This window comes from Durio zibethinus, chromosome 27, assembly GCF_047325235.1.
Source record: "Durio zibethinus cultivar Kanyao isolate XHJ-2024 chromosome 27, ASM4732523v1, whole genome shotgun sequence".
Taxonomy (NCBI): domain Eukaryota; kingdom Viridiplantae; phylum Streptophyta; class Magnoliopsida; order Malvales; family Malvaceae; genus Durio; species Durio zibethinus.
In genome coordinates this window covers 2,124,686-2,142,130 of record NC_143188.1, presented here as the reverse complement: position 1 = coordinate 2,142,130, position 17,445 = coordinate 2,124,686, and the positions used below count along the sequence as shown (strand labels likewise).

Below are 17,445 nucleotides of genomic sequence, written 5' to 3'. Positions count from 1 at the left end.
TCACAAAATCTCATACATCTCATAATTTTTAGTGACAAAAAAAAACACGAATTTCATCCTTAAGGTTAGTCCAGTTGTTGTCTTCGATTGGATTCGAAAGGGCAAAGGTTAATCCGAAATTCACTTTGGTTCAGCAGAAAAAGCCTAATTTGTTTTCACAAAATCGTGAGGAATAAAGAAAGTCTCTTGCAGGATTAAACTTAGGGATGAAATGAAGCCAGAAATTGAAAGAAAAACAGTGTTAAAAAAAATTTTCAACAGACTCCGAATGAGAATTCATTACAACAAAGATGCAAAACTAGAAACTAAATAATATTGCCCAATCTGTTCATGTTAATAAACATGCCATCAAACCAAACGCATTTCCAGCAATTTTCCATTTAAAACTGAACAATTATAGATACAACACTGTCATTCTCATCGCTACTCACCTTGCTCAAATTTAGATCAGTTTCTACCATTTAAACACGCGTTTCTAAGAAACAGGGAATAGAAATACAAGATCCTGTTTGCATCTAACTACCAGTTGAGAAACTTTACAAAGGGACAGGAATGAGTAGCTCGCGGCCGTAAGGGATTGAATGATCATCATTTGGCGACTAGCTGCAAAAAAAATTCACAAGAATACCATGATGTCGTCCTGAAGCATAAGCACATAGAATCAGCGAATGTTTTATTACTTGGAAACAAGGAATGAGATCAAATCTGTGATACAGACAAGGTTGGTAGAATCAGCTTTGTTTTTGTAAATGGTGAAAAAACCTTAATGCATTCACTTTTCATAACTTATCAGGGATTATTGATTTTTCTCAAATTTTCGTCTTATGCTTGCGCTGATTTTACTTGTTGAATTTAGCAACTTCTAAAAGATACATTAAAACTTATCCGTCAATTCTCTAATATGTATCAGAGAGAGATTTGGATAGAAATATTTTCATTCTTTAAGAAAATGAGAAAGGAGGAAACCAACCATCTATGCCGAGCTGTAAGTCAACTGAACAGGCTTTATCGGTCACTAGCATTCCAAGGCATATGTTGGGACCTACAAGAGTAGAAAAAAATTACGTTAATTTCAAATATATGATAAGAAAGATAAAATGATAAACTCTGGGTCTTTTCAATTGTTCTACAAGAGATACGGCCGAATAATCCGACTGAAAGAAAATCAGTCTGTATATGTATCAGACAAATTCAAAATGTCTAGCAAACTAAAAAGATAAGAAAATGATGTATAATAATAACCTAGTCCCTCAAAAGGAGAATAAAATAGAGATTAGCATAAGCTGATAATTGAGTAAGAGATGAGAACAATTTTGGGTTTTCCCTCTTAAATTCATCATGATAGTCAATAATCAACTTGATTAAAAAAAAACTTTGATCCCAATTTTAGCTGTTCTAAGCAAATGATCTTAACTTCTAAATAATTTCATAGCAAAAATACAGTTAGCAGGTCTCTTATTTCTTCCACCTTTATAGTCAAAAACATATTTTGAAACCCTTCATTAGATATCACTAATTCATAACCTCCTCGATCCATGTTGACCAATCCTAACAGGAACAAGGCTGATGATTCCACAAATTCTATGGCTTCGCAAGTTTACCACAAGCAAAATGACCAAAAAGAAAAAAGTTTACAACAAAAAAAAGATGAATAATTCAAGAGATCCAAACATTAATACTTTTTATGTTTAAACAATCTTTTTAAATTGTAAAAGAGCCTCCCTCATATATTCCCAAACAAAAGGAAAAAAAGATACTACCACTTACACAAACAATGTTATCAATTATTTAAAAATATTAAGAAAATTTTCAGAACAAAAGGCACAAATCCTAACTTTAAAGTGACAAATCATATTTTGCACAAGAAAAATTGGAAATAAAAGGAAAGACTCAAGAAAAGGCAAATTTATCAGTAAAACTCAAGGGATACAAGAATAGGAACCTGCAACCTTGGGCCTCCTACATCGAGCATATTTTCATCAAGAAAACTGGATGTGTTGTGATTTATACTGCTAGAACTATCATACTGGAGAATCCTTAGCTTTCCTTCCTGCGAGGCAAAATATAGAAATTAAAAATCAGCCGTATATAGAAAAACTGGATTAGTAACAAAAGACAAATATGAAGATCCATTGGAATATCAAATACTGACCTTTGTTCCATATACAAGGCCTCCTCCAACAGAAGGATGAAAGCAAGCTACATTTACCTCATCCTCTGCACTTGGAAGAACTCTCACAAGCTCCATATCAGAAACTCTGTAAACCTGAGTAATGAAGAAGTACAATAATTTCATGAAATGCCCAAATTCAAGTAAAAATGGTTAGAAGGGATTTTATACTCTTAAAACAAGACCACAAACAGATACAATGGTTCCATACAGAATAGGCTTATCAGAAACACTAGCACTATGGTTAAGCGGAGAACATTTCAATACCCTTAGTGTATTCCAATCATTGTGAGAAATGACAAGCAAAACTGTATAGAAGATATCCTTTGTGTAAGTGCACAACTTATAAGTATATTTTCAGTATACAAATATATCCCTACCCACTACAGTAATACTCATACATAAGTATGGAAATCAAAACGTTAGGGAAAAGCAATACCATTCAAGAAAGGAGAAGGAGAGAAAAAAGTTTAGAGAGTATGAATCCTTCAAAGCGTGCATTTCAATAAAAGAAAGCCCACTTCTACCAGCGATATAACTTGCCAAATCTCTGTACATCAAAAACTATTCAACTCTTTCCATTTAAAATAGTGTAGTAAGATTTCAAACCTTTTATTCATGACATAAACACCAGCCCAAAAACTATCAACAGTAAAGACAAGGTAACAAACATATCAACTACCGCAAATATGTCCATAGCATATGAAAATTCAGTGTTATGGCCCTTAGATAACCATCACTGAGCACATGAATGGAACATTAAAATGCCTTTCAACATCTAGGAGTAACCAATTCTCAATAAAATCAATGATAAAACTGAGACAACCAGAACTATGAACACATAGATATGGGAAACACATGTTCCTACCTCCAGAATGGTGTAAATGGGCACTGTGGTCTCTCCATCAATTACCACACTTTTGAGAAGTGAGTTGTGGCGACGACCATAGGCAAGCAATATATGCTCTGATGTGGGTGAAAACTGCAAATTAGAAAACCAAATATATATACATTACAACTTTGGAAACATCCAACTTAAGAAAAATGTACAAAGGCTTGCTCTGGTTTCATAAACTGCAGCATGCAGGTGTTTCCTAAATATGCATGGACAGTCCATGCCACTAAATTCCACAAATCCCAACACATGAAGGTTCATTGGATGAACTCCTACAAACTGAACAACAACTCATACTCGGCTATAAGCTAACTATGCTTATCCATTTAAATGGCAGGCTTATTGCTGCTGAAGATTCACATAGCTCAAAACCATTAAAAAGGTGAACAAAAATAAAATAAACCATAGCTTTCATTAAGACTATCAGGATTTCAACAGAGAAAAAGGATACAGTATTTATTTTTAAGATCATATATATTTAGTGCTTAATGCAACCAATATATCTATAGAAGTATCAAAAGAAGAAAGCATAAAATATAAGAGGGAGGAGTGTTGGACCTGAATAGATGTTAGGCAGTGAGCAGCTCTTATTGCTCGTGAAGCAAGCACCAATCCAAATCTAAACAAAAAAAGAAGCATCATATTTACAAAAGGATACTATATAAACTGTAAGCAGAAGAAAGAAAAGGTAGGAACACAAAAAATAGATTTTTAGATGTTTGAGATTTACGTGGCTTCCTCAAGTGAATATATACGAAGCTCATACATAACTCGGTGAGCCGAAATCGGGTGTCGTGTGGGGGATGTTGCAGCTCCTGTTATATCAGAATTAAGCTGGTTCTGAACACCAGGATCAGCTTCTAAATGAGGAAGCACACAGGCAACGCAGGCTGCTAAAAATCTCCCACAAGGTGAAAAATGTGCACCCATTTCACTGCAATTATGTTTTTAGATGCCAACAGTTTGAAAAAGATGCATCAATGATATTTTGCAGCATACAGAAGAACATAAAAGTGACAAGATAGCAAAAGGAGATTAGTTCTTTCACTATCGATTTCATTTCACTATCAATTAAGGTGAAATACTGCCTGACCAAATTGGACTAGGAAATCGAAGAATTAATATAAAATGAGGATCTGTACATGCATATGATTCTTAGATAAGAAAGACTAATAATCTACAAGGTTTAAACAAAACTAAAGCAGTAAAGAACACACCTACAAAGCACAGCATGAGAAATGGTCAAGCGACATCTATCTAGATCAAGGAAGGCACAAGGATCTTTTATATTATGTGACCATATTCTGAGTTTCACAGTGCAAGGTAGTTCTGCTGCCGCCGCTGCTGCTAGAGATGTGGCAAGTTCAGATTGAATTCTGCTTACAGCAGGTTGAGAATCACTACCATCATGCATGATGTTGCTATAACCAGCTTCACCACTTCCGCTAGATGACATCATGCGAGAATGTGAAGAACGATGCCGTGAACTTGATCTTCCAGCAACTCTTGATTGGCTAACACTATTGGCCATACCTGAAGAAGCTACCAAAGCAGAACTTTCCATGTCACCAGTTGGAAGTGAATTTTCATGACTACCACTAGTAGCCAAACGCATATTGTGCTGGCCAGCTTGGGTCTGGCCGATTAACCATCCTTGCAAGAAAGGTAGCTCCCATGAGGTTGGATCACCAAAAGGGAAAAAATGATTACTTCTTTCCACTGACTGCACCTCCATTGTCTCCATGGGCTCCATTGCAGAATGGGAAACATCAGTTTCCATCTCACTTGGTAAAGGATTGGCTCCTGTTTCTACTGGCAATGGAGAAGAGCTATTTGGTTCAATAGGAGACAACAGAAGTTCATACTGCCCAGTTGGAGTCGAATAAGTCAGAAGCCGTACTGAGGCAGATTGATCACCTCTCTGATGCACAACATTTGAAGCAATGTCGCCACCAGTATGCTGCAAAGAAGTTCTCCCATTATCTCTCGCCAATGATGGCCATATCAAGAAAGGTAAAGACATGAGAGGTAATTCATTTGCCAAATTAGAACGATCACTAGAATGAGCATTTGCCAAATATACAGTGGGAGGAGGATAATGCAAGTAACCAGAGGAAGTTGCCACTGTCATCGACGAATCAGATGAGTCAAGGTCGTTGACCTACAAATCAGCCCAGAAATCTGATTAACAAGAGAGTAGACTCAAGTACATAATCAATATGATGGGTCAAAAATTTCACCTCAGCGGTCAAAAGAAATGGAGCAGCATATGGATGAAAATGTACAGCTCGAAGTGAACGTCGTGTCTTCAGTATAATATCTGGAGAGGATGTCTCTCCTCTCCTGTTGTAGTGCCATATATATAGCTAACAAACAGTTCTACAGTCAGGGCAGTTGTATAACAATCCAAATAAAAACTGCATATATAATGGAACAATCCTCCTCACCTTATGCCCTGAAGCTACTGCAAGAACTTCCCCTTGAGCATGGAAAGCAATAGATGCAATAGGACGGTCTGCATGTATTAGAGAAAAATAAGCAATAACAAAGAGCATAAACAAATTCATATGTTCTCAGTGTGAAATGTTAAAAAGCGAAATCCATAAGAGTAATTACAAAAATCGCGTGATCCTATACACTCAGCAGTATGTGCATTCCACAAGCGAACTTCATGATCCAAGCTTCCACTTGCAAGTATCTCTGGATACAATGGATGGAATCTAACCTGTAAAAGTTCCAGCAGCACAAAATATTGATGCAGTACTTTAGCATAAACATCCCATATGCAAAATCAGTTAGGCATTCAAAAAAAAAGGAGGGATTCAAGTAAATTGGCTAAAAAGCTAATCATAGATTAATTATACCATTATCTTCATGTGTTGAACCCAAAGATCTGTAAAATGCAATTACAAAATACATACTCTTGAAAGCATCAAAAGAAGTGCACTCTAGCAATCAATTGTATTTTTTTGGATGAATGCAGAGACTTGAGCAGCTTTCTTTTATACAAATTAATTTTTGAACACATCTGATTAGGCTGAAATGACAGGTAGATATTAAATAACTGTAAAAAACAAAAATGTTATCGACAGAATTACCACCCAAGGTGTCCTGCGATGACCGCTCAACACCTTCAAGCAGCTTCCAGTCAGGCAATCAATAATCTTAACTGTATGATCTCCACTGCAGGAAAAAAGACCAAAATCCAAGTAAAATAAGTAGCAAACTTAGGGTCAAATTAACTGGAAACCTAATTAGAAGGAAAAAAATAAAGGATCAAGTAACTCACTGGGTAGAAGCAAGTGTTTTTCCATCAGGACTGAAGGCTGCAGCAATAGTAGACCTTGGAGGAGGCAACAATGGGCAGTATTTTGCTGAAAAATGCCACAACGACTCTGCCTCTACCCTGCAACATAATTGAAGTTCAATAAAATTAATCAGGATCCTTACTACAAAGTAGGACATAATCCTATGAATCACACATGCCAACAAAGAGAACAGACAACATAGTAAAAGGAAAAAATCAGTAGTTTCCAATTACAAAACTGTGAAAGAAATTGTAAAAGAGTGGTATTACCAGGAAAGAAGATCACGTCTAGCATCTCTTGCAGCTTGACACATTGGCCCAAAGGAATCAAGACGGCTCCTTGACTCTTCTCCCCATAGCTTTCGTGATGACCGTTTTGTTCGTGGCGAAACTTCTCTCCTTGCCAATAATTGAAAGACATTGCTAGTGCAAGCAACATAAATAGAACTTATTCAGCATAAGCATCAAATAAAATTATTCAGCATAAACATGAAATAAAATGATGTACTCAAATCAATATAAATCGAGTAAAGGACAATTCAAACCTATAATCTGGAACTAAATGAGTATAAAAGGAAAACTTGAATATTTAAATCTGTCGATGCCTCAGCTCTAAATTCATTATAACTAACAGTTTATGTACTGGTTTTGTCTCCATGGCCTTTTAGATGGTTTTTTATGCATAATCACCAAAATTTAGGAGACTTTTTAAGTTTTAACTTGATCAGCTTAGGAGAGATTAACATTTCCCTAGACAATTTCCTTGCTATTTAAGACCTAAAATCCTATAACTGTTGCTTTTAGAAGCACGTTCGAAAGTATAGTAACCAAACATTTTCCAAGGAACTAATTAAACAGTAGATCTCATTTACTTACTTGGCCAAAAACGAATAAGAGAAATCATCATTTCTCTATATACTGTTATATCTGAATTGGCTGCAATTTCTTGACAATTTATAAACATTCTTTTTTTTTTTTTTTTACATTCTATGCTTTAGATTGAGGAAATAGCATCAAAATGTCTACAAATTAAATATTTTAATCACCGAATGACAAAAATTCTAGCTTAATTAGAAAATTAATCGAAAATCCACCATAAAACAATTCAAAATTCAAAATTCAACATTCAACATGCAAAACAAAACCGAATCCCAAATTCAATCACATTTCCTAATCAACTTACCGAACAAGATCCTAAATTTACATCAAAATCCCAAAAAATCAATCCGAATCCTCACCATCAGAACCAAAAATCCCTAAAATTCAAATCCAAATCCAATTCACCTCAAAACAGAAAATAAGAGCGAAATTGATTCGCATAAAATCCTTACCTGGGCCTTCGCGAGCTGGAAGTAGATGGCGCATTCAAATCTTCGGCCCATAATGAAGAATCTCTCATCGTTTATCCGACGAAGTTTTTCAAGCTTCAAAATTTCTTGACATTTTATAAAAAAATTTTAAAAGCAAAAAAAAAAAAAAAAAAACTTTGGCTGAGAAAGATTCTTCCCTTTGGTTTAAAAATGGTGGGCAAAGGAGTTGGATTTTCAATTCTGTTAACAAATACGTTTTAATTATAATTAGTTGAAATATTTTGAATAATTTATATTTTTTTTCGTGTGTATGGATTCTTCTGTTTGTTTCCAAGGAAAACCTAGATGTAAATCGAAGGAAACACAAAAACAAAGGGAAAAAAATTTAAAACAAAAAAAAAAAAAATTGGTAGGATTTTTTTTTTTCTCTTTAATTGTGAAAATACAGTACTTCTTTTGTCCGCTGGACGTTGGTTCGGTCATCGGTTTGGTGTATGATTTGACTAAAATACCCTTACAGACATGTGCTGCTGCGCGTGACAACGCGTTTTAGGCATTGATCCAAGCCCAATAGTGTACGTATAAAGTGGTCCAAGGAGAATTAAAAAGGAAAAAAAATAAAAGATGCTACTTTTTTATCTTTTTTAATTTATAAATCTAATCTTAAATTATAGAAATTTTTTATTAATTACTTTTAAGATGGTTAACATTAATAAGTGGAATAACTTTTAAATCCTAATATTTAAACTTCAAATTAAAATAAATAACTTTCAAATTTTTAAATATTAAAAATTATTACCATTCAATGATAAGATTTAAATTCAATATTATTTTACGACAAAACAAACGGTTTCATCAATTAATGAATTTTATCATTAATAATGATGTAATCTCGATTTAAAAAATAAAAAATATTTTTTTATTTTATAATTTTTTCTTTATTATTTTATCTCTCTTGATGATAAAATTTCCACAATTTAAATTTAAATATTATATGTTTGAATAATTTTATTTGGGTAAAAGTATAGGGTCAAATACTATTATTCTTTGTAAAATCTTGTTCAAGCAAAAAAAAAAAAGTGACAAATCATCACTTTTCCATTAGTTGCAAGTTTAAATTGGGTTTTAAAGGCTCAAAAAAAAATTTTAATTTGGATTATTGGACATTAAGCAATTGTTGGGCTTTAATTGTTTGCAATTGTTAAACCAATAATAAAAAAATAATAATAATAATTAAAAGAACAAAAAAAAATCCAAGAGGCTAAAGAATAAAAAGTGGAAGGAATATTCTTTGCTTTTTTTTTTTTAGCATTTAATTTTGTGTAAAGGAATATTCTTTTGGAATGGTGCTTAAAAGGAATATTGTAGAACATTATGGAAAGATGCTGGATTTTGCTAGTCTTCTTGTTTTTCTTTCTTGTATCATTCCTACCATTGATGATATTTTTATTTGCTTTGGAGCAAGATATAATATGGTGTAAGATAATGTTCATTTTGAAAAATAATTACTTTGTGAAAAGTTAGTATTTTGAAATAATTTGATTGTTATTTGTTTCATCACTTTTATAATTAACTTTTTACCTCTTTTAAATAAAGACTTTGATCAACTTTAGTATTTACTATATGAGGTGCTCATATGTTATCATGGGTTAATTTTTTTTTATTTTATCATTCCTTCTTTTTTAATTTTACCTAATTAAAAAAAATAAAAAACAAAAAAACAAAAACAAAAACAAAAGGAGGTGAACGTTGGTATCTAAATTGATCTTTTATTTTCACAAAATATAAACTATAAAAAAAAAAAAATTTGTGCATGGAATCCATTTAATACCAAGCTTTAAACAAAAAAAAAAAAGGATAAACACATATATAAATAAAAAATTAAATAAATAACAAAATATATACTTTTATATATACCACAAAGTAATATATACTTATATATATATATATATATATCATAGGATGGCTTTGGGCAGATAACTAAATTTGATTTTGATCCATCTTTAATTTTTATTAAAAAAATCAATTCAAATTGATTTAAAATTGATTTTTTTTTTTTACAAAATCACTCGTATCGAATTGAAACAAATAAAACTTATTAAATATTAATTATTTTGTCATCTTATTAATCTTTTCATTTTGTTATAAAATTGATCTAATTAAAAAATAAAAATAAATACAAAAGAAAATAAACAAACGGAACACCATGTGGGCATATCCATTAATATTATTTTTTAAAAATATGATCTAATTAAAATAAAAAATTAAATGGAAAAAAATAACTTTTAAAAAACAAAAAAAAAATCAAATATTAAATCGAATCCAATTAAAACTCATTATATATGAGTTGGTGTACTTATCTATCAACTCATTTGTTGTAAATTTCATGTAATTAAAAAAATAAAAAAAAAAGAAAAAAAAACCAAATTAGTTGCCGCATGGACATCTCAATTGATTTTTTAAAATAAATTTATCTTAAATAAAAAAATTGCAAAAAAAAAGTTTATTAAAAAAATAAAATGAACATAAGGTGTCATGTTGAAATGAAACAAAAGTAAAAATAAGTACAATCTATATAATTGATAGGTAAATGCAAAGATTACATTTTAATTATTTATAAATATAGTATTTTTATTCCTTAAAAATGTAAAAAAAAAAAAAAAAAGTTTGGTGCAAACTAGGATCCACTTTTAAAAAATAAAATCTATAAATTATTTATTAAATATAAAAAATAAGGAAAAATAGGGAAAATAAAAAAATAAAAAAATAAAAAAAGAGTGCCATGTGGCACCCCTTGTCATGTACATATAAAAGAAAAAGGTTTAAGAAAAAAAAGCTTAGTCTAAAGTGGATTTCATTTTTAAAAAATAAAATATATAAAAATATTGATTAAATATATAAAATAAAATAGGAAAAATATAAAAAAAATTAAAAAAGCAACAAAAAATAAAAGAATAAGGGGCAGACACTTCTTGGTTATGTACTGTTTATGTGTACATGACTAAAATTTAATCTTTAGATGTGTTTTTTTACAAATACTTAATTCAAATTACATATAATCATTAAAAAAAAAAAAAACCTTAGATATTTTAACAGCCTATGTATATATATTAAGAAAAACTTATAATTTTTTTATATATATTTAAAATTATTTGAATTTAATTTTTATTCTATCAACAAATTACACAATGTTGATAAAATCTTATAGTTTCATTTTAGTCATATTGATATAAGTTTTATCTTATAATGTTTTATTTTTTGTTCTTGAATTCTAAAATTTGTCAAATTCAAGCTTTTTTTTTTTTTTCATAAAAGAGACTATAATTAAAAAATAAAAAATACAAATATTAAAATTTAAAATTTAAAATTATTAAATATTATTTTTTAAAATTAATTATATAAATTAATTGGATTAAATCTTATGGTCAAATTCTAGCTAGCTTTGCACCTAGGGTTGGCATCGGTCGGGTTCGGGGCGGGTTTTGCTCGCCCCGAACCTGATCCGACTTTATGCTTTATTAAATTCGAACTCGATCTTATCCGAAATTTTTTTTTATTTTTTTATACCAAAATCCAATCCGACCCTGATACTATGTAAATCATACCCGATCCGATCCGAAATTAATAAAATATTATTTTTAAAATATAAAATATTATTTTTTAAATATAAATATTTAAAAATATCATTATATAAATATATATATAAATAAATAATTACATAATTAATTAAAAAAATTTTATATAATATCGGATCGAGTTTTAAGCAAACTCGAACCCAACCTGACCCGAAACTCAAATTTAAAAAAAAAAAAAATTGACCCCATAAGATCGGATCGGATCGAAACCCGTCGGAGATGGGTTAGTTTGCCATCCCTATTTGCACCTAGCTAAAATACATAAATTTTACATTTTCACCATATATTAACCAACCAATAATTTAGTTATTAATTAAAGAAAATAGGATAGCAACATCACCAAAAAAAAAACTTAAAAACAAAGAAAAAACACAATGTCAAGATTGTCTACCAAAATTAAAGCAAATAAATTTAAGATTTTTGGCAAATTTTAGCCATCTCAGTCACCAACTTGGAAAGAGACACTTTCTATCTAGGAAAATATTTTATCTTTCCAAAAGTAAAAAAAAAAAAAAATTCCTTCAAAACTTTTTTTTTTTTAATTTCATTTATGACTTTTATAAATCCTTCACATCTTCCCAATATTGTGTAGATTGCAATATTGGCTTTTAAAGATTCTATCAATTTTAGTTTCTATTGTTGCTTTGAGTTATTGAAATCTTGAATTTGTCAAATTCTATCTTTGGTTTTTTTTGGTTAAAAAACATACATACTTTTTTTTTTTTTTTACTATTGTCGGTCCAATAATTTAGAATTTAGTTACTATGATCATATTATTATTAGACGAAGAAAATGAAACATGTGTAACATCATAACAAACCAACTTAAATCACAAAGAAAAAACATCTTATTAAGATTGTCTACCAAATCCAAAACAAAAGGAGTTGATGATTGAGTAAGTTAGAGTTATCTATTTATCCATTTGGATTATTTTAAATTCAAATAATTTTTTATTCAAACAATTCAAATTTGAATTGTTTTAGCTTTTATCATTTTAAGTTTTAATTTTTTTTATTAAGAATTAATTTAGTATTATTATTGTGATTGAAAGAAGTGTGAGCCATAAGAAAAATATTATTAAAAATTTTAAATATTTAATATTGTTATGAAAAAATGTTAAGAGTACTTAAAATATCTAAAAATGTATAAACAAATAAAATATTAAAAAAAATTAACACTTCTTTACTACAAAACACATTTTAAGTAATTTTTTTTATTGCAAAACTAAAATTTTAAATTGAAAAGCTTTTTTTTTTTTTTTTTTTTTTGTTTAGCATTAATGTTGGATAAGAACAGTTTTTGAATGCAAAACTACTTTCATCAGAAATGCTAAATTAAGTTTTGATTTATTCAAGTTTCAATTTGTTTTGAATTTGCTGAGTTTTGGGTTAATTATAATTTCAACTACCAATCTATTTGAATTTAAAATTTAGATTTTATAGATTTTAGATCCAACAAATATCAAATTTGAATTTTTTTCAAATTCATATCTTTGAATATAGGGATTTTTTTTTATTTAAATTGTCTCTTAATCAATCTCGAGTGCACCTTGATGATTTTTGGAATTCAATTAGATTGTGAGACTTCTAAAAAGATTTAAAATTTAAGGTTATAGTAATTTAATATTAAATTAAAAGTTTGCTTGCCCTTAGACAAAATTTTTTTATTTAAATGCATTAGAAATTAAATTTTTACTCAATCCGGTGTTTAATTGGCTTTTTTTTTTATTTTTAAAAATTTTATGGATGTAAAACTTAATGTATCAAACTTAATTTTTTTTTACATACTTTTACTTTTTTATGAATAGATCCAATTTTATTTATATAAAAAAAACTTTGTTATTACGGATAAAATTTACATAAAATTTTTTAAATAAAAGTTATGAAATTTTTTTAAAAAATAATTTAATAAAATTTTTTAATAAAAAATTTAAATTGATAGATTGAGAAAATTTAATGAAAAGATCAATAATATGCAAAAAAAATATTTAAAAAACTAATTTATGATTCAAATTTAATTGATACTTATTTGACAATAAAAATTTTATCAATATTTTTATTAAAAATTTTTATCTAAAAATATTTATAAATTTATTAAAATTTTTTAAATTTTACACGCTTAATTTATTTAACAAAATTTTTTAATATATTAATTTTAATTTTAATTTTAATTTAATTGTTTTTAATAAAAATTTTTACAAATTTTAGCTGAAAAATTTTATTTAAATCTTTTCTTTGTTTAAGATTATCGTAATAATCTCTTTCCAGTTGCGTGTCCCATCAAGTTACAAATCCTCCAAGGAGTTTGGCAGTAGTTCCCACAATGTACCCAAGATTCACGGTTGGTCCCACAAATGAATCAGAATTCAGAACCACCAATTTTCAATCAAACGAATCAGGTCAGATCTCAACTTCATTTTCCACCACTGATAGTCTAATCACCCAATATTCGGTCCATACGTGTCTTAAACCAACAGATGATGGCATTATCCGCCGTCCTACTTATCTTCCAACCCTTCCACGTGTCTCCCGCCTCCCTTGTCTACCACTTTCGTGGACGTCAAAGCAGCCTTAGAAACAAAGAAGATAAAAATACAAAATCCTCTCATGTCATGCCTCGAGCCGAAAGGATCGGACACGTGAATTGTTCCTTCTGGACCACGTGTCTCTACCTCAATCGCTATCCTGTTTAAATCCTTTTGTTTACACCATAAAAACCGTGTTGCCCTGGAACTTTCACGCGCATCAAACCAACCGTCCATCCTCTCATGAATCGATCAATCGTAACCGTAGCCCCTCAATTGCCCCTGCTTCCGCCACGTAGCGTATGGGCCACGTGTCGAGAACCTAACGGGTTTTTAATCTCGTTTCTATAAATACTCGGTATCTTCATCCGTTTCAAATTGAACGCTCACATTCGAAGTCTGAAACGTATCCCAACTGAAAACTCGAAACCGAAAAAAAAAAAAAAAGCAAAAAGGAAAAAAAGACAAAAAAAAAAAAGCAAAAAAGAAAAAAAAAACGTTTCTTTGAGGAACATTCACTCCCTTTTTCCTTTTATTCTGTTACATACTCGAAAAAAATTCAAAAAATGGCGTTGAATTTGGCACACCAGATTGGAGCTCTCGTCGGGACACAAATTCCGACTGAATTCACCACAGGAGAACAACCACCGTCGGCGACGACGAGTGCGTCGGCAGTTTGGAAAACACCGATGGTGAATCTCCGATGCAATGCCCAACAAAAAACTGTATCGCCACCTATGTTAACTCCACCGCTGACACCGCGCAGCGCCGGAAACAGGTCGCCTTTGATAAGCCCGACACTGCGTCCGGACCTTTCAGCAACTTGCCAGGCCTACGCAACGTTAGCGCCGCCAGAGACGGCGAAAGGTGAGGAGGAGGCGGCTGTGGCGTGGAAGGAGGGAGATAGGAAGGAGAAGAAGAAAGGGGTTCCGGTGTACGTGATGATGCCGTTGGACAGCGTGACGAATGGAAACACGGTGAATAGGAAGAAGGCGATGAATGCGAGTCTTCACGCATTGAAAAGCGCGGGTGTGGAGGGGATAATGATTGACGTTTGGTGGGGGCTGGTGGAGAGGGAGGCGCCGGGTGCGTACAATTGGGGTGGCTACGCCGAGCTGCTCGAGATGGCTAAGAAACATGGCCTCAAAGTCCAGGCTGTCATGTCGTTTCATCAGTGCGGCGGCAACGTCGGTGACTCTTGCACGTTCGTATCTCCTTCTTACCTCTCATTTTTCTTTTGAAATTTAATGCTTCATTTTTTTAATAAGATGGTCATGTGACGTTATGCGATTTAGATTCAGATGATAATAAATATTAAATTATTTTTTTGGGAATTGGATGAATTTTGGAAATCAAGGAGAAAGTTGCACGTTTGATTCACTGTTGATTAAAAGGCTAAAGTTACAGGTGTGTGTTTGATTCTAATGGATACATAAATTGCCATGTCTAAATTAAATTGAAGTTTTTGAATTGAATTTTATAAAGTTAGATTTGGATTTTATCGCATTTTTAGTGTGATGCGATTGAAATCATTTTACCACTAGTTTAACCTAAATGCCAACTCCAGAATTATCCATTTAATATAAATTTTTTATTGATTTTTTTTTTCGATCGCAGCTATAATAACTCTTATTACTGTTTATAATCTCAGCGAAGCCAATCCTACAGACTACTCAAATGGGGCCTAAATAAGGAATAATATAAGCTACGTTGCGTTTTGTCTTTTTTAGATCATGGTACAAAATTAGATAGGAAGAAGGGACTATTTCCATGGAGGGTATGGTGGTTTCATGCCTCTCCATCTCTCCTGGTGGATCCCACTTGGCAGAGATATGGGTTGCATGAAAATGATCACACTCCCAAGTTGGAGATGCCAATTCCTATTTTGATATTGTCTTTTATTTATTTGGAAAGGTTGCATTAATCATTCAATCAAATGTTGGATGTGCTAATTTGAGATTCCTGAAGGTGATTGTAGTTTTGGAACTTGTGCAAGGAATAAACAAACATTTTTTTAAAACAAAAGTGGTTTTTTTTTGTACAGTATTCCTTTGCCCAGGTGGGTTAGGGAAGAGATGGACAAGGATCCAGACATTGCATACACTGATCAATGGGGAAGAAGGAATTATGAATATGTTTCACTTGGCTGTGATACCATTCCTGTCTTGAAGGGCCGTACACCTGTTCAATGTTATGCTGACTTCATGCGTGCCTTTAGGGACAACTTCAAACATCTCCTTGGAGATACCATTGTGGTAATTTAATAATTACTCATCCCCTATTTTGTGTATGTTTTTGCAAATTTGTGTTTTGTTTCATATGCCATGAAAGCAATCAGCAGCTAAACAGTTGTCAATGTTTTCACTACAGGAAATCCAAGTGGGAATGGGTCCGGCAGGTGAGCTTCGGTATCCTTCATACCCAGAGGAGAATGGGACATGGAAATTCCCTGGAATTGGAGCCTTCCAATGTTATGATAAGGTATTTGGCATGGCAGTGATTTCTCTTTGTCTATTTTAGCTTGTGTGTTGCAGCTTTCTTCTTGTTCTCAACTAAAATTGGGTGTTGTATAATGTAGTATATGCTTAGCAGCCTAAAAGCAGCATCTGAAGCGGCTGGTAAGCCAGAATGGGGTAGCACAGGCCCAATTGACGCTGGTCACTACAACAATTGGCCAGAAGATACACCATTTTTCAAGAAAGAAGGTGGTGGTTGGAATAGTCCCTACGGTGAATTCTTCCTCTCCTGGTATTCTCAGATGCTAATAGAACATGGTGAGAGTGTTTTATCGTCGGCGACTTCAGTTTTTGAAGGTGCAGGCGTGAAGATCTCTGTAAAAGTTGCTGGAATCCACTGGCACTATGGAACCAGATCCCACGCTCCTGAACTCACAGCAGGTTACTATAACACAAGGTTCCGAGACGGTTACCTCCCTATTGCTCAAATGCTAGCACGTCGTGGTGCTGTTTTCAATTTCACTTGTATAGAAATGCGTGATCATGAACAGCCACAGGATGCCCTATGTGCACCTGAGAAGCTAGTCAAGCAAGTAGCTTTAGCTACTGGAGCAGCACAAGTTCCCCTTGCTGGGGAAAATGCACTGCCCCGTTATGATGAATATGCTCACGAGAAGATCTTACAAGCATCATCGTTGAATTTTGATGGCTCCTCAGGTGATAGGGAGATGTGTGCATTTACTTACTTGAGGATGAACCCTTCCCTCTTTCAGCCGGACAATTGGAGATGGTTTGTAGCATTTGTTAAGAAGATGAAAGAGGGGAAAGATGCTCATCGGTGTTGGGAGCAGGTGGAGAGGGAAGCTGAACATTTTGTGCATGTCACCCAGCCTTTCATTCAGGAGGCTGCTGTTACCCTTATGCACTAGCAAGGGGATCTTTTGCATACTGGTAAGATAGCTTAGTACAGAGTTCGATCAATAACAGTTCCTTAGGGATCATGCAATGCTGTAGCTTTTTTTTTCCTATGCTGTGGCTATCAAAATGTTTGTTGTAGAAGATGGAATTCTATGTACTTTGTTCGAATAGTTGAAACTCTTTCATTTTTCATAACATGATAATACATAATATATTGGACTATTTGTTCA

The 17,445-nt window shown here is 32.0% G+C and overlaps 2 protein-coding genes across 12 annotated transcripts; one reads left to right on the top strand and one right to left on the bottom strand.

Moving 5' to 3' along the window:
• Positions 1 to 348: 348 nt before the first annotated feature.
• LOC111279181 (uncharacterized) lies at positions 349 to 8,036 on the bottom strand. Of its 11 annotated transcripts, none has more exons than XM_089756538.1 (16): positions 7,704 to 8,036; positions 6,643 to 6,795; positions 6,355 to 6,471; positions 6,164 to 6,248; positions 5,682 to 5,790; positions 5,513 to 5,580; positions 5,306 to 5,431; positions 5,149 to 5,226; positions 4,283 to 5,025; positions 3,796 to 3,999; positions 3,624 to 3,684; positions 3,039 to 3,152; positions 2,153 to 2,266; positions 1,943 to 2,050; positions 971 to 1,042; positions 349 to 640 (listed from the first exon to the last, which is right to left on the bottom strand). In XM_089756538.1, exons 1-15 carry the CDS (start codon positions 7,769 to 7,771, stop codon positions 1,016 to 1,018), a joined length of 2,175 nt encoding a protein of 724 aa, XP_089612664.1. In that variant the 5' UTR covers positions 7,772 to 8,036; the 3' UTR covers positions 349 to 640; positions 971 to 1,015. The 11 variants fall into 11 exon arrangements, with proteins under 11 accessions (XP_089612664.1, XP_089612663.1, XP_022721830.2 ...); XM_089756537.1 differs by having other exon boundaries at positions 349 to 603; XM_022866095.2 differs by having other exon boundaries at positions 349 to 603; positions 1,950 to 2,050.
• A 6,185-nt stretch (positions 8,037 to 14,221) lies between these two features.
• LOC111279622 (beta-amylase 1, chloroplastic-like) lies at positions 14,222 to 17,437 on the top strand. Its single transcript, XM_022866587.2, has 4 exons — positions 14,222 to 15,045; positions 15,886 to 16,096; positions 16,212 to 16,322; positions 16,420 to 17,437. The coding sequence occupies exons 1-4, from the start codon at positions 14,408 to 14,410 to the stop codon at positions 17,224 to 17,226; spliced, it is 1,767 nt and encodes a 588-aa protein (XP_022722322.2). The 5' UTR covers positions 14,222 to 14,407; the 3' UTR covers positions 17,227 to 17,437.
• The last annotated feature ends 8 nt before the right edge of the window (positions 17,438 to 17,445 follow it).

Bases quoted from the DNA above. Each gene is read 5' to 3' on its own strand.
- LOC111279622 (XM_022866587.2), top strand. From the start codon at position 14,408: ATGGCGTTGAATTTGGCACACCAGATTGGAGCTCTCGTCGGGACACAA. The intron at 15,046-15,885 runs GTTCGTATCTCC...TTTTTTGTACAG, and splicing joins AACGTCGGTGACTCTTGCAC to TATTCCTTTGCCCAGGTGGG. The intron at 16,323-16,419 runs GTATTTGGCATG...TGTATAATGTAG, and splicing joins CCTTCCAATGTTATGATAAG to TATATGCTTAGCAGCCTAAA.
- LOC111279181 (XM_022866090.2), bottom strand. From the start codon at position 7,771: ATGAGAGATTCTTCATTATGGGCCGAAGATTTGAATGCGCCATCTACT. The intron at 5,791-6,163 runs GTAATTCTGTCG...GAACTTTTACAG, and splicing joins ATCGCAGGACACCTTGGGTG to GTTAGATTCCATCCATTGTA. The intron at 5,227-5,305 runs GTGAAATTTTTG...GCTGATTTGTAG, and splicing joins CATTTCTTTTGACCGCTGAG to GTCAACGACCTTGACTCATC.